At 41.6% G+C, this 16,508-nt stretch overlaps 1 protein-coding gene across 1 annotated transcript in view; it reads left to right on the top strand.

The window, feature by feature from the left end:
• Positions 1-6,603: 6,603 nt before the first annotated feature.
• The window catches only part of LOC310943974 (nucleosome-remodeling factor subunit BPTF-like), a gene marked incomplete at its 3' end in the record, with an annotated part of 56,372 nt that continues 46,467 nt past the window's right edge, over positions 6,604-16,508 (top strand). Inside the window, 4 exon segments of the mRNA XM_083909670.1 lie at positions 6,604-7,410; positions 9,795-10,617; positions 13,995-14,046; positions 14,206-14,374. Coding sequence (XP_083765796.1) covers positions 6,792-7,410; positions 9,795-10,617; positions 13,995-14,046; positions 14,206-14,374 — 1,663 coding nt within the window. The 5' untranslated portion in view covers positions 6,604-6,791.

Below are 16,508 nucleotides of genomic sequence, written 5' to 3'. Positions count from 1 at the left end.
CGTCAACGATGTGATGATGATGATGAAGATGATCGGTGTGTGAAGCAAACGTCTGCTGCTGCTGCACTCTGTCTCACTCTGTCCTGTTCACGCCTCCTCCTCTTCCTCCTCTTCTTCCTCCTCCTCTTCCTGGAGTAAAGAACTCCTTATGGAGTCATTTAGGTGTGATTATAGTATGTAAGAGTCATGTAGATCAGTGTTACCCAACCCTGGTCCTCAGGGAACGCAGCCATGCCATGTTTTACATGTTGCTCTGCTCCAAAAAACGCCTGATTCAAATAAATCGTTAGCTCATCAGCTTCAACTTTTGTAAAAATAAGGGTTAGAAAAATCATGTTTCAACTTTTGTCAATTTTTTTCAAAAAAGTTTATATTTCAACTTAAAAAAAAAAAATTCAAAAAAGTTATTTCAACTTTTGTAAAATAAATAATTAAAAATCATGTTTCAACTTTTGTCAATTTTTTTCCCAAAAAAAATATTTCAACTTTTGTAAAAAAAACAAAAAAAACCTTTAATATTTCAACTTTTTTCAAAAAAATGTTTTCAAAAAATGTTGTATTTCAACTTTTGTTAATTTTTTTCCAAAAATGTAATGTTTAAACTTTTGTTAAAGAAAAAATTTAAAAAGAAAACATTTAATGTTTCATCTGAATCAGGTGTTGAAGCAGGGCAACATCTAAAACATGGCATGGCCTCATTCCCCGAGTATCAGGGTTGGGAAACACTGATGTAGAGTAGTAGCTTTGTGTGTTTGTGTTTGTGTTTGTGTTGTCTCTGTGAAGAGATGTGAGGATAAGAAGAGGATGAAGGAGCTCTTTATGATGATGGTTGTTCAATATTAACACCATATTTATTAGAAATAAATAGAAAAATATTGATTTAAGACAGAAAGGCTTGCAAAATGTCCCCCAAGCTTGCATGGACACGCTAATTCCAGTTCACCACACGAATAGAACTTTATATTATATGTTTTATGTCCTGAAATTAGCACATAACATTAGCCATAAGGTAGAACTGCAAATGTTTTGTCATGGATGGTAATAGTACAATGCAAATAAATTTTATTATGATTGAAAAAAATTTAAATAAACATTAGAGCACATGAAGCTAACCGTAGCCTTGCTGCTAATACGGCAACATGCAGCCTCGTTACCATGGATTTGAAGGTAAAACATTTTTATTCTCAATTAAATGTATCATTTTTGTAACGTGAACGGTTTAAATGTTGATTCAATTGTAAAAGAAACAAAGAAAGTCTTGTTAGTTTTAGATGAAAGAGCGGACGCAGACGGTTTCATAGTAACGTACGGACGCCCTTTGATACGTAGACGTTAATTTTGTTGTGCATTTACAGAAAGTGGCAAAAGACAATAAAGACTATATCTTATCTTTAGCTGTGAAGTGACATCACACATCCATCAAAGGCATTTTGCCGAATAAATGAAAGAAAAAAAAAGGAATTCTTGTTCTTCTGTGTTATAATAATTCCTGTGAGATCAAGGCTCAGGTTCAAAGACACTTGTAACCACGTGTTCTTCTCGTATTCTGTCAAAAACAACATTTCCACAAAGACCTGAGCACCATGAGATGCAGTGAGGTGTACGTGGTTTACCATCGCCACACAACAGATTCGTCTCTGGACAAACTCCAGCACCAGGCTCACGTCCGGGCCTTCTTCAACATGACGGTGTACCACGTCCTCCAGAGAGCCGGAGCTCTGAAGCACCTCTGCGACGTGGAGCGAGCCCGACACGTCAACCGCCTGGTGGACCTCTTAGACGAGGGGCTGGTGCACCAGGGCCACGTGCCCAAGCTGAAAAGGGCCAAGGACGTGGCCAAGGACGTGGTCGCCGAGCTCCAGGAGAGGTACGGCGACAAGCTGCCGCTGAAGATGCTGAAGGAGTACGAGCTGGAGGAGGTGGTGGTGGTCTTCAGCTTACAGAAGCACATCAACAAGCTGTTTGAGCAGGCGGCCAAGAAGAGGAGCTCGTCCCCCTCGTGGATGTGGTTTCGCTCTTTCCTCAGGAGATAGTTCTGCACTTTAGGAAACGCCGGCACACTGTTGTCCTTTAATCCAACTCCGGAGGACAGCAGCTTCTCTGCTCTTTGGCTGCACGGCATCATGGGAAATGCATTTCCCGGCCTGTAAATACCATTACATTTGTTCTTAATATGCAGACGATGAAATGCAATAATCTTGCATTTATCTGAATATATCTCCCACGTTTATGCGAATGATTTAACATTAAATTATTTTAAATGAACGATCTTAACTTCAATGTTACTAGTTAAATAACAATTTGAAACGGCACAATTAGTAAAAGCAAGAACTTCATATTACACTATGTCGTCCAAAATTTGACCATTATTTGAGACAAAAAAATGTGTCCAAAATTTGACAATTTTTGAGAAAAAAAAATTTTGGTAAAAAATTTGACAAAAACGTCATACTATACTATGTCGTTCAAAATTTGACCATTATTTGAGAAAAAAAGATTTGGTCCAAAATTTTACAAAAACATACTATACTATGTCGTTCAAAATGTTACAATTTTTGAGAAAACATTTTTTTAGTACAAAATTTTACAAAAACGTCATACTATACTTTGTCTTTCAACATTTGACAATTTTTTGTGAAAAAAAGTTTTTGGTCTAAAATTGACAAAAACGTCATACTATACTATGTCGTTCAAAATGTCACAATTTTTAGTGAAAAAAAATTTTGGTCCAAAATTTGACAATTTTTTGTGAAAAAAGTGTTTTGTCCAACATTTGACTAAAACGTCATACTATACTATGTCGTTCAAAATTGGACCACTTTTTGAAAAAAAAATGTTGGTCCAAAATTTGACAATTTTTGTGAAAAAAGTGTTTTGTCCAAAATTGGACAAAAATTTGGGTCCAAAATTGACAAAAACGTCATACTATACTGTTGTTCAAAATTTGACAATTTTTTGTGGAAAAATGTTTTGGTCCAAAATTTGACAAAAAACGTAATACTATATCCTATGTCGTTCAAAATGTCACAATTTTTAGTGAAAAAAATGTTGGTCCAAAATTTGACAATTTTTTGTGGAAAAATGTTTTTGTCCAAAATCTGACAAAAACGTCATACTATACTATGTCGTTCAAAATTTGACAATTTTTTGTGGAAAAATGTTTTGGTCCAAAATTTGACAAAAAACGTCATACTATATCCCATGTCGTTCAAAATGTCACAATTTTTAGTGAAAAAAATGTTGGTCCAAAATTTGACCATTTTTTGTGAAAAAAGTGTTTTGTCCAACATTTGACTAAAACGTCATACTATACTATGTCGTTCAAAATTGGACCACTTTTTGAAAAAAAAATGTTGGTCCAAAATTTGACAATTTTTGTGAAAAAAGTGTTTTGTCCAAAATTTTACAAAAATTTGGGTCCAAAATTGACAAAAACGTCATTCTATACTGTCGTTCAAAATTTGACAATTTTTTGTGGAAAAAAATGTTGGTCCAAAATTTGACAAAAACGTCATACTATACTATGTTGTTCAAAATGTCACATTTTTTAGTGGAAAAAAATGTTGGTCCAAAATTTGACCATTTTTTGTGAAAAAAGTGTTTTGTCCAAAATTTGACAAAAACGTCATACTTATACTATGTCGTTCAAAATTCGACAATTTTTCAAGAAAAATTTTTTTTTGTTCAAAATTTGACAAAAACATCATACTATACTATATCGTTCAAAATGTGAACATTTTTGAGAAAAAAAATGTGTCCAAAATCTGACAAAAACGTCATACTATACGTGTGAAATGTGATAATAAGTAGCTCACACGCGACAGAACATTGAGTTAGGGAACGATGAGGAAATCGTTAAACCATAAAATCATAATAAAAAGTGAACGTAGTCTAACCAGGAAATGACAACACTTTATAGAACAGCCACCAGAGGGCGATGTTGAGTCGTCTCTGTTTGACAGCAGCGTTCTTTCATTCCATCCCTGTCCTTTTACCCTCCGCCGGTTGGCAGGTAAAAGAAGTCCTAACACAATCCTAACAATATCCTAACAGCCCTAACATCGGCCAATCAAATCGCGGGATGCTGATGCTGGAACCGATCGTCCAATCAGCGCCCGCCTTCTTACAATCCTAACAAGTCCTAACAGGGGGTAAAAGAGCCAATCACAGTCGCGGTGTACTAATAGTAGTTCATGTAAAGTGTAAGACACGCACATTTTATCATGTTTACTGCGCTTATTAATTCTATAAAATATTAATAAATCAAAAACATATCGTTGTCGGCAGGATTCGAACCTGCGCGGGGAGACCCCAATGGATTTCTAGTCCATCGCCTTAACCACTCGGCCACGACAACCGATGATAAAGTTATATTGTAGTCACAAATATAAACCTAAGCTAAGTAATTGCTAATTGCTAACACGGAAGGAGCCGCGCAGATATCGCGAGACAGCCACAGTTCCCGTGTTCCACGCTAATCAACTCTAAACGCTTTCTCGATTGAAAGAAAACAAAACCACTGATGAAAGTCAAACACGAAATGATTTTTACTAATTTACTCAAAAAGATGTTCTTATGGCTATATGATAATAATAATAATAATAATAATAATAATAATAATAATAATAATAATATAATACTCGAGTCAAGTCAAAAGTGGACGGTGTCGCGCGCTACAGAGACCGAGAAACTAGCTTGTCAGAGTTATTACATTCACCACGCAGTTTACAATAGTTATGTACTCAACTTCTTCTTCTTTATGGTTCATCTGCCTCCATCCTGACTTCTTCTTCAGCGTGCGTTAATACTGCGCTCAAAACAGCGTCACCGAGCTTTCCATGCGCAAACCAGCCGCCGCTCTTGTCTGAATATGAAGTGCGCCGATATTCTCTGCTTTACGCCAATTCTCCTCAAACGGTCAAGACCAAGATGTCCTATTTCCGGTTTTCAAAATAAAATCGCAATATAGCTGTCATCGTGTTTTCATATCGTAAGTCTTGCACATTTATTTGCATTTATGAATACTCATATTTCCTTACCGTATTTCTGTTTCTTCTATTTCTACCTTATTATGATTTTTGACTGCTGTAACACTGCAAGAAAATATAGGAGGCATAAAGGAATATCTTAGCTTGTCTTATTTTTCTTTGAAAATAATTTCTGTTTTATTGGACTTAGTACTTCTTGTGCTACATGTACAAGCAATATAAAGTACTTTTACTGTATACATTTGGAGTAATCCAGGGTCAAAGTTCACTCTTCACAACAAAGCCGATGTTATTAGTATTTCGTTGAAGTGGAATAAGATACACAAATTTTTTATTAGTAGTTTGTGATTTCAGCTTTATTGGACTCAGTACTTCTTGTTCTTCATGCAATACTTTTACTGTATATTTTTTGGAGTAATTCAGGGTCAACTGTAATATTCGTTCATCTTTGAACATGTATGACATCATATAATTTGCATTAGTGGTTTACGCGTGTGCATGAAGTACAAAAAAATACTTCTGTGGTATCATTTAATCATTTGTTTACAGTCTAGGGTTTCATGGGTTACATATGTGGCTCATTGAAATGTACACAAGAAACGATGCTTGTTATATTAGGTATATTGTGCTGCAGTACCTGTGAATCCAGCAGAGGGCGTATTTGAGACAGTTATAGAGGTTAAGGTCTATGTAAAGTAGAAGAAGACTTAAACCGGAAGTCAGACGGATGTGACAGAGCGTACCATTCTGCATGTGGTTCAGTGAAAACAGAAAGAAACGAATGACCTCGTGGACCTCAATTCTTTTAACCATAGAACACTAGAGCAAATACATGTTTTCATGAAAACAAAATTTTCATCATCATTATTATTATTATTATTATTATTATCTTTTAGAATGTTTTTGTTGCTTTTGATCCTTTTCTTTCATTTTGTTAGACGTGACAACGTTTAAAATAAAAGAACACGACTCAAATTTGTCATGTTTTGTCATATTTTGATATATTTTTGAAAGTACTTTTTATTGGGTGTATTCACTATCTCGGGTAAAAAAAATCTCCCGGCGTTAGTGATGGTGTTCTCGGGTTAATGAATATGTTTCGATGGGACTTTATTTTGAAAACCGGAAATGTGACTGCTTGGTCTGGACCGCGTTGAGGAGAATCGACGTAAAGCAGATAATATCGGCGCACTTCACATTTAGGAGTGTGTTTAACCACGGCAGGTAAGTGACGCTGTTATTAATAGCGCAATTTTTGAGCGTATTTCTGCGTTATTATTGTTTCCGCATCGCTTTCATGTGATGACGGTAACGACCGGGCCGACTTCAAAGTTGTAGCACCTTTGACTGAACATACTACGGAAGCCTAATATCATGACCGAGAACATTTGCACTAAAATCGTTATGTTGTACTTTAAATAGTGACTGTAGTCTTATACCGCTTCCGCAATTTTTATTTTGTTACTTTTGTTTCATGACCACTGTGCTTTTACTTTGAAGAAAGTTGACTTTATTTCCGGTACAGACGGTGCTTGTGTGCGGAGCTTGACGCAGCTCTGAGGCCTGCTGTGTTTTCAACGGAGGGAGAGCCATGAAGAAAAATGGCGTCTGCAGGCGACCCAGAGCGGGATACCGGCCCTTCACTCTGAGCTTTACACTCCGGAATTGAGGCCGGGGCTTGGTGGGGACGTTTCGGGAACCATCTCCGGGTCCACTGGTTACTCGTAGCCGGGTATTTCTCTGGTTTGCGTGGCTTATCCAAGCAGCGAGATTGAAGCGGAACAGGAGAGAGTCTCTCCTACAATGAGGGGGAGAAGAGGAAGGCCTCCCAAACAAGCAGCTGTGATGCGGGAAGGTTCACCCGGGCCAGTCCGCGGCTCCCGGGGCGGCAGGAGCAGAGGGATGCGTGGACGCGGGAGAGGCAGAGGTCGCGCCCGGGGACGCGGGGCGAGCGGCGCCCTTTCCTGCACCGTCTCGGCGGAAGTGGAGACGGAAATCTCCGGCCGAGACAACTTTAATTCGTCCCGGGGCCGCAGGAAAGTTGGAGGCTCCATCGCGGCGGCGGCGGCGGTGGCGGTGGCGGCGGCGGCAGCATCGCGGGGCAGAGGACCCAGAGGCAGAGGCAGGGGGTCGAGAGGCGGCCGCGGCAGCAGAGGCGGGGTGAGGCGGCCCCAGAACAAGGTGGTCTACGACGACAACAGCGACGAGGAGGACGATAACATCAGCTACAGGTCTGAGGAGGACGATCTGCTCAACGACAACCCTTCGTCGGATCTCGAAGAAGAAGAGGAGGAGGAGGAGGAGGAGGCCCTGGAAAACGACTCTGACTATGTGGAGGATCCGCCGTGCGGGGATGAGGACGACGGCAGCTACTGCACGGAGAGCAGCTTCAGGAGCCACAGCACGCTCGGCAGCACCCCAGGTAACGTCTCTATTTGGAGCGCAAACCAAGCCGCATTGTTCAAAATGGAGCTTGCACTCAAAAAACCAGGCCTTTGTTTACCGTGTGTGTGTGTGTGTGTGTGTGTGCGCGGTGTTGCTGGCCGCGGCCATGCATGCACCTCTGCCGCCTGCTGCACGCTCCGACCACCGGCTCTGCACCGGTTCGTCATGTTGTTGTTGTTGTTGTTGTTTTGTTGGCTCAGCACATTTATGTTTATGTCACTTATATTATTTCTGCTCGTGCACGCGACATTTAACGTGTACGTGTGTGTATGTGTGTGCAGTGAGATGCAAAAAGGGGTGTGTGTGTGTTTTTTTTTTACGTTTGCAGATTCTCATTCATTTAATTTCATTCATTCACTATTTTCTAACTTCTATAAAAAAACACAAGTCAGTCGTTTTGCGGTAGAAACCACGATTCACCAATGTAGCGCAAACACTGTGCGCAACACGTCCCTACTTATTTTTATACACCTGTCACATTAAAGGTGTTTAAATTAGTATAATAGTATTTGTGGGTTTTTTTTTTGCGTCACTTTATTTGACAAAAAACACACCAGTTACGCAAAGTTGCTCAATTATGAGCCTTTATTTTGAAGAGTGGCGCTCTTTTTTCCCACTTGTTGCAAACATCTCATTATAATAATACGTGGTGGCCCGTTACCATGGTAACCACACTTGTTTATATCAGGTGGGCAAGTTTGGCACCTAACAATTCCAAAGTATGAACAGTCACTTTTGATAAAGTTGTGTCTGTGACACTTTATTTTGGTGAACAGTAACAGTTACTGTAGTTCTAATTGTAACCTGCAGTGTTTTTAACAAATAGTTTGCTGAAATAATGATATTACGATGTCTTTTTTTGATTTATTTGCCCTACACCTCACAGTGGGGACGACCCAGTAATCAGTTACAAAATAGAAAGAGCAACTTTAAAAATAATGCAATCAGCAGATTGCAAAGGGCACAATTTGTTTTCTTCCTTTTTTGTATTGTTCAATCGTCCAGATTGAAAGTACGCTGTGTATAATTCACCTCACTCTTCATTTATAAGATATATCTGGTGTTAAGACTCAATAATATTTAATGGACTCTCTAGATCTGACCTTGGCTAAATTGGCTATAAATGACCTGTTACTGTGAACTGACGAACAACATTTAACATCTAATTTATCTTCAATTTCTGACGTATTTCGTCTATTTGGAAATTTCACTTGAAGTTTACACACTGGAACATTATTTTATTTTAAATCTATTCCACTATAGCTGTCAGGAAACTGAACTTAAACGTAAACACATCCCACAAATCAAATTGTAATATCTGTCAGGAAAAATGACAATTAGCTTTTTCCCCTAAATGATTAATTCAGCACTACTTCACAGCTCTTAAATTGATTTCAAGTACTTGTATTTTCCTGAGGCAAGAATATAAGCGTCTACTCTTTTCAGATGTCACTGTATTATGGAACAAGCCACATCAACACGAGCTTGTAATTCTCCCAAATTACAACTTTAGGAGTTTGGATTGAAGCTTCTGAAAAACGTATTGATATCTTTTACACAGGGTTCGTACGGTCATGAAAAACCTGGAAAAGTTTTGGAAATTGAAAAATGCATTTTCTAGGTCCTTGGAAAGTTAATGAAAAACTAAAGTTCCTGTAAAGTTTTGGAAAAGTCATGGAATTATTGCATATTGACACAGAAATGTCAAGCGGAAACAAGCGGATCACTGGGCGACCCTCCAGTCCTCACATGGATTTTGAGCTCTAGTCAACGACAAAAAATGGCAGGAAAGTGTAGTTTCAATGAGTGTGATATGATTTAACTGCGTCTCTGCAAATAAGGCGTACGGAGACGATCGTTCAGCCCTGGCGTGTGGGTTTCGCCGGCTAACACACAAAAGCTAACTGAGAAGCTAAAAACACAAAGGCAACACACTTCCAGGGGGGCGTTCTTGCAGTGGCTGCAAGTGTGTACTGCAGGCGTGAACCAAAACAAAAACATACATTCATGTAAGACGGTGCGATGGCACCGATTTTCGGTCTTGGAAAGTCAATGCATTCATTATCGACGTTTTGGAGAAGTCATTGAAAAGTCATGGAAAACTATTGCTAAAAAAAGTGTACGAACCCTGTTTACACCTGTCCAGCTGCACAGTGAATTGTCTCAGATTATCTGTGGTTTACTCTCCCACTGTCTGCACCTCTGTAGGCCATGCACCCTCACACAAGGTTGCATTAGCGACATTTCAGTTGCGTTTACTGTTGCATGTCATGAGATGATTGGAATTGTATTCTTTAGACGCATAAACTGGCAGCACAGGCTAATAACTGTCATATTGTGATTTCTCTTCATCTCTCATAGGCCGCAGAAGGAGTCGGCTGCCGCAGCCACAGTCTCCCATCCTTGAGGCGAAGGACGTTCCGTCACTGGAGCTTCCCAAGGCCTCTGAGGACCTCCTGGTGCCTACCTCGCAGCTCCTCAACGTGTGCGCGGTCTTCGAGGTCCTGCGCAATTTCCACTCGGTGCTGCGCCTCTCTCCGTTCCGCTTTGAGGACTTCTGCGCGGCGCTGGCCAGCCAGGAGCAGTGCACGCTGCTGGCAGAGACCCACATCGCCCTGCTCAAAGCCATCCTCAGAGAGGAGGACACTTCCAACACCACGTTCGGTCCCGCCGACGTCAAGGACTCGGTGAACTCCACGCTGTACTTTGTGGACGGCATGACGTGGCCCGAGGTGGTGCGGGCGTACTGCGAGAGCGACCCCGAGTATCGGCACATTCTGCCCTCTCAAGAGCGCGAGGATTATCCGTACGAGCCGTTGGACGGCAAAGTTAAAGTTCTCCAGTTTTTGGTGGACCAGTTCCTGGCGACCAACATTGCGCGCGAGGAGTTGATGTCCGAGGGCGTGGTGGTCTACGACGACCACTGCAGGGTGTGCCATCGCCTGGGCGACCTGCTGTGCTGCGAGACGTGCTCGGCGGTTTACCACCTGGAGTGCGTGAAGCCGCCGCTGCAGGAAGTTCCCGAGGACGAGTGGCAGTGCGAGGTGTGCGTGGCGCACAAGGTGCCCGGTGTCGCCGACTGCATCCCAGAAGTCCAGAAGAGCAGGCCGTTCATTCGCCAGCTGCCCATGGGCTTTGACCGACACCAGCGCAAATACTGGTTCCTGAACCGACGCATTGTCGTGTAAGTTTTTGAACTTCAGCCTCCGAGATTATTACAGTTTCTAAGGGAGAGATGTTGATGCAAATTCTTCTTGCTCGTTGTTTGAATGTGTTGTACTCGTCAAAAGATGAGTACGTTACAATAAACTAAGGCTTAAGCTTTACACGACAACGATCTGAGCGCAAACCTCAAAAGTGGCGTTGCGTTCCCACCTTTTATTCCGCGTTTAGACGAGCGTCTGAGTGCACACGGTGACGCAAAAGTGTGTGAAATTTGATGTAGTATGCATGCCAGGTGGCTAGGTGGCGCTGTGAAGCACTGCCATACAACAACAGCAGGAGCGAAGGAGCGTTGAACTTCCTTCTACTTCTCTCTAGTAGCGCCAAGTAGCAGCTAAAGGCCGCGTTATACTTCTCCGACTGTGTAACCACGGCGACCCCTCCAGCCTTCATAGTTCTCCGTCGTGGTGCCGGATACGCACTGCACGATCCCGCCCGATCCAGTAGGGGTCGCTACGCAAGGATGTTGTGCTTTTGGCTTCAGTGAGCAATGGCGTCCGAGAGAGAGAAAGACTGTTGTTGTTGTTGCAACTGAATAACATTGAAACAGTGGCCGTTTCTCACCTGAAATAAATATTTTTTTGTGTCACAGAACGCAGTTTTAAGATCATTTGAGGCGAGAAATCAGCCATTTAGAGCCTAAACATGTGCTATGTGTATTAAGATATGACGTATTTATAGTTTGGCAGCGGCGTTGTCGGCGGTGATCAGCTCCGCCTCTGTGGACGGACACTTAAGAAATATTTTGTGCAGCCGGAGACGACGCAGAGGGGTCTCCGTAACCTATGTAGAGCACTATACGCAGGAATATAAATTGGGCAACTTTAATGTGCAACTGATGGACTATAGTCCCACGTTTGTTGTTGTTTGTCTGTACTGCACATGGATCTGATGTCGACGCGTACAGGAGGATAGCCAGCGTGAGCAGCTCAGAGCCCACTTTAGTGTTTTCAACCCTTTAGACGGGAACGCCACGGAGGAGCGGTTTTTAAACATTTCCGCTCTGGAGGGCGGACTCATTTTTTTGCGTTTTTAAGCCCCAAAAACGCTAAAACGCTGAAATATTTTGTCGTTTTCACCCGGGAGCGTTGTCGTGTAAAGGCAGCCTCACTCCTGTCTTTTTAATGCAGCTTAATTAGCGACATAAAAACCTGTGCTCGTGAATGCACGCACTATTACGATCGACACTAAAAGGAGGAGCGATGAGGCCAATAATCCAGTCGTTTCATGTGCTGTGATTTGATAGGCTACAGTAAACTGTGGCTGCCATCTGTGCAGCCTCATTCATTGAGCTATAGTGCTCGTACTTTGACAGCAGAGCTCTAACCTGGGTCAGGTCACCGGTCTATAACTAACCCTGACGTACAGAGTCAACCAGTCGTTCACACCTAACTAACCTAACCTGTCTCTGGACGGTCACACAGTCACACGCGGTGAAAACATGCACCTGTGTCCACTGTTGTCTCCTCACTGCTGAGATTCACAATCTTCTTGAAGGGACATTTTGCTCGAGGCTTGAAGCTTTTTTCACCGACTCGGGACAACTTCACCATCTGCCGCTTCCACTGTTGTGGGAAAACCTTCGAGCAGAATCGCTCTCTTTCCGCACTGAAAGCAACAGTCTGTTACTGTACAATTAATTCACTTTAAAGCAGAATAAAAAACTCCCTCTACAAGAGTTAACCAAACCTGACCACCAGCACTATTGTCCCTATAAGTTAGCATTAATGATGTTGGTATTGAGCAGGCACAGATGGTGAGTGTGCTGGCTCAGCAGCAGCAGCAACAGCAACAATCTGCTCTATAAACCATGAAGGATTATGAACCTGAACTCTGTAAGATTTAAGAGCGTCTGTGACCTGAGGTACGTTAGCGCTGCATTCATCTCTGTGTCACACTGCTGACCAAAGTGGCCTCGGTCGACACTGAGAGCTTCACTCTGAGCTTCAGTCTCTGCTCGCAGGCTTTTGTGTTTGTGTTTGGTTGTATTTATTTACATAAAGTTGACGTGTCTTTGCATCTGCCTGCCTTTACCTCGCTAAAGATCGGCCTGTAATGGAGTCATGGAGGACAGTGTTTGGTGGCCTCAGGCGTCAGAACTGTAGCTGCTGTAGAACAAGTCTCACAGTGAGAATCTGTGATTTCGTGTAAACTGTCGTTTAGTATTTATGACTCGGCGGTTATTAGAAAAGGAGAATTGGCACAAGTTTACAAGCAGAATATACAAGTGTTAAAAGTCAATGAGGCAAACGCTGTCACGGATACATTTACAGTTTAAAACCATCAAATTATCCAAAGTGTATAAAACGCTTCTGTCGTTTATGTTATTAATGAATCCTGTATATGATTTATTTACCTCCTCCATGCTTCTGGGAAGAGATGATAGTGAAGCAGCCAGCGCTGAGTCTGACCGCTGCAGTAAAACACCCAGAATGTTTTATTATAGAGTGTTTTTTGTGCGTCGATTCATCGGTTTGAAGCTTTTTTCATGATTAAGACAAGATTTCTGATCGTTTTAGCTTGTTAATTGTGACATTCAAGAACAAATCGTCATTTCCCGGTTTGACAAACACTGATCGCAAACACTGTGTGCAACTCAAACTAGCCCTGATACTGTAGTACTTGTAGGTCCATCCATCGTCTACGACCAGGGGTTTGCTGTGCCTATCTCAGCTGACATGGGGCGATAGGCGGGGTCACACCCTGGACAGTTGGCCAGTCCATCACAGGGCCACATATAGAGACAAACAACCATTTGTCAACTCTCACACCTACGGTCAAATTTAGAGTATATCGCATGTTTTTGGACAGTGAGAGGAAGCCGGAGAACCCGGAGAAAACCCACGCACACACGGGGAGAACATGCTAACGCCTTGCAGTAAGGCCCTTGTTTCCGAAGTTGTTCCAAACGGGGGCTCAAACCCAGGAACCCGGGTCGTCTTGCTGCAAAGGCAAGCGCGCTAACCACTACACCAACCGTGGGCCCTACTTGTAGGTCGTGTTGGGAAGACATTTGAGAATTGCGACATGCATTATACACAGATCTGTGGTTGGTTTGCATAACTGTGTAAAATGAACCCTCTCGCTCTTTCCTGCACTCTACAAAACAAGAACACGTGTGCAGGACTCGTCAATGAAATATATCGACTAAAAACACACTCAGTCTTTATCGGCTTCAGTGCTCATTTCAACACGATATCAGAGAGAATTCCTGGGAAAGAGGAGCCAGAGAAAATGTGATTTCTACAGCACATCGATCTTGATAAAGAGAGCGTTTGCCCGACGCCTCCCTGTTGCTGCTTCTTCTCATTTTTGTCTCCTTTCATTTGTCCCCTACAGTGAGGAGGATGGTGAGCAGGAGGACAAAGCCATCTGGTACTACAGCACTAAGGTAAATCATCTCATCCTCTTCACCGACCAAGGCCACATCATCATCATTGTTATACCTATGTTTTTATCTTAATTAACGAACCTGTAGTTAGTGTTTTTTTAAATTCCCTTTTCGTGGCTTATTGTTGAGCTCAAAAAGCAAACTCTCTCACCTCTGCAGGTCCAGCTGGCTGAACTTATAGATTGCTTGGATAAAGAGTACTGGGAGGCCGACCTGTTCGCAGCTCTGGACGAGATCAGGGACGAGGTGCACACGCACATGGACATCACCGAGGACCTGACGAACAAAGCCAGAGGCGGCAACAAGTGTTTCCTGACTGCAGCCAGTGGTAAAGAGCGCTCTGTTCTTTCATTTTTTTCTTCCTCAAAGATATTTTTATTTAATTTTTACACAAATATACAAGTATACAATGTTGACAGGAGCTTTTAAAGTGTACAATCGACACATAGGACAAGATAAATGATCCTGAACATCCATAAAAGCGAGAGGAAATAACAGTACATGACAAAAGCACACAGCGAGAGAACTTATCCAGCCCTAACCCTTACCCCCAAACATATCCTCACCTAGCCAAAAACCATCACAAGCAAATAAACAGAAAAAGTAAACAAATTGCGCTTAATTCCTGGAGTAAAACAGGTAGCAGCTGGAAGTCGAGTTCTACTCTGATAAAGTATCTGCAGGTAAATCCACTGTCACCCCTGGTGCGCAGTTGTAAACACTCCGTCGATTGCGGTGGTATTTATCGTCGTTATCGCCGACATCGTCGTCTTCAAACATAATTATGTCTTGACCATAAATCCCGGTCGGTTTGTTCAGCGCGTTCGAAGTTATCAACGATGACGTCTTCGGAGACGAAACTCCTCAAAATCACTGCCTTCAGAAATCTCTCCGCTGTCAAAGTCCTCCATGTTTGTGAGAAGTCATTTCAAAACAATGTCACGAGGAACCATTATACCCCCCGAAAATTGACGTATCCGCTCTCCCGGCGTCAGTGGTAGAAGTGCGGCAATGCTTTCCCGCCGTCAATGGGTTAAAGAAATAAACTTAATTCAGTTTGATGATGGATGTGAGGAGAAGAAGGATCTCTTTATCTCGTTCCCCTCTTCACTTCTTCTTCTTCCTCAGAGCTAATGAATGCCACCCTCTCATAGATAGATAGTGTGGACGATGGGAATCAAACCCCCTGCTCTTCTGTAACCTTACTCTGCTCTCGGTCTGGCTCGTATCCAGCTTTAGAGCCTCTCGTCCTGTCCTCACAGTCTGAGCTGATGACCGAGCTGTGAACACACGTCCCGTTTTATAGCGTTTTGTAGCGTTCGGCCTGGCGTGGAATTCAACGATTGATTTTTTTTTAAGGGCTGCTGTGGATTGGAATGTGAGATTAACTTTTGATGCAACAGCTTGGCTGTAAAGTTGCACGTCTAACAAGCGTCTGCTGTGCGTGGAAATGTTCTTGGCGGCAAAAGACTTCACCTTTATTACTCCGAGAGTGGATATTAAGAATACGCGTTTTTCATATTCAACTGGTATCATTCCTTTAGTCCAGAAAGTGTCCTCTTATTTTGTTTGTGTGTGGCAGCTGTTTGTATAAAGGAGACTGGATTTAAATCTCAAAACAACAAAACAGACATTCTAGATAAAATAACAATAGTGCTGTGATTAAACAAATCAGCGCAGGTGAAGGAGTTTTCCTTTTATTCCAGAGTAACTCAAAGAAAAAAAACGGATGGATTTGGATAAAGATGCACACTAATGTTTAAAGGTTTGGGCTTGGGCGTGTTTTTCATTAAAAGTCAGACTTTTATTCATCAAAAGAGTTGCAAAATGAATAGAAAATATAGTCAAGACATTGACGAGAATGGAAATAATGATTTTTATTCAAACTATGGGAGTTTTCAAGGGTTTTCTAATCATCCAATAGCCTTCTAACGCCATTAGCAAACACAATGTACCATTAGAAGACTGAAAATGGGCCTGAAGACTAAAAAAGTAAAAATATGTACATAGGTGTATTTACATATTTCATTTAAAACCAGACGTTTTTACCACATTAACAATGTATAGAGAGTATTTATGATTCATTTCATGTTAGATTCATTGAAAAAAGTGATTTTCCTTCAAAAATAAGGACATTTCTGTGTTAAAAGTCAGACTTATTCATCAAAAGAGTTGCAAAATGAATAGAAAATATAGTCAAGACATTGACAAGATGAGAAATAATGATTTTTTAAATTTAAAATGACTGTTTTCAGCTGTGCTAACATCATTGCACAAGGGTTTTCTAATCATCCAACAGCTTCTAACGCCATTAGCAAACACAATGTACCATTAGAACACTGGAAATGGTCTCTATACACCTATGTACATGTAACATTAAAAAAAACAGACGTTTTTACCATATTAACAATGTAAAGAGTGCATTTATGATTCATTTAATGTTATATTCATTGGAAAAAATA

Source organism: Microchirus variegatus (assembly GCF_963457635.1).
Source record: "Microchirus variegatus genome assembly, chromosome: 23".
Classification (NCBI taxonomy): Eukaryota; Metazoa; Chordata; class Actinopteri; order Pleuronectiformes; family Soleidae; genus Microchirus; species Microchirus variegatus.
This window is presented reverse-complemented; position numbering and strand designations above follow the sequence as displayed.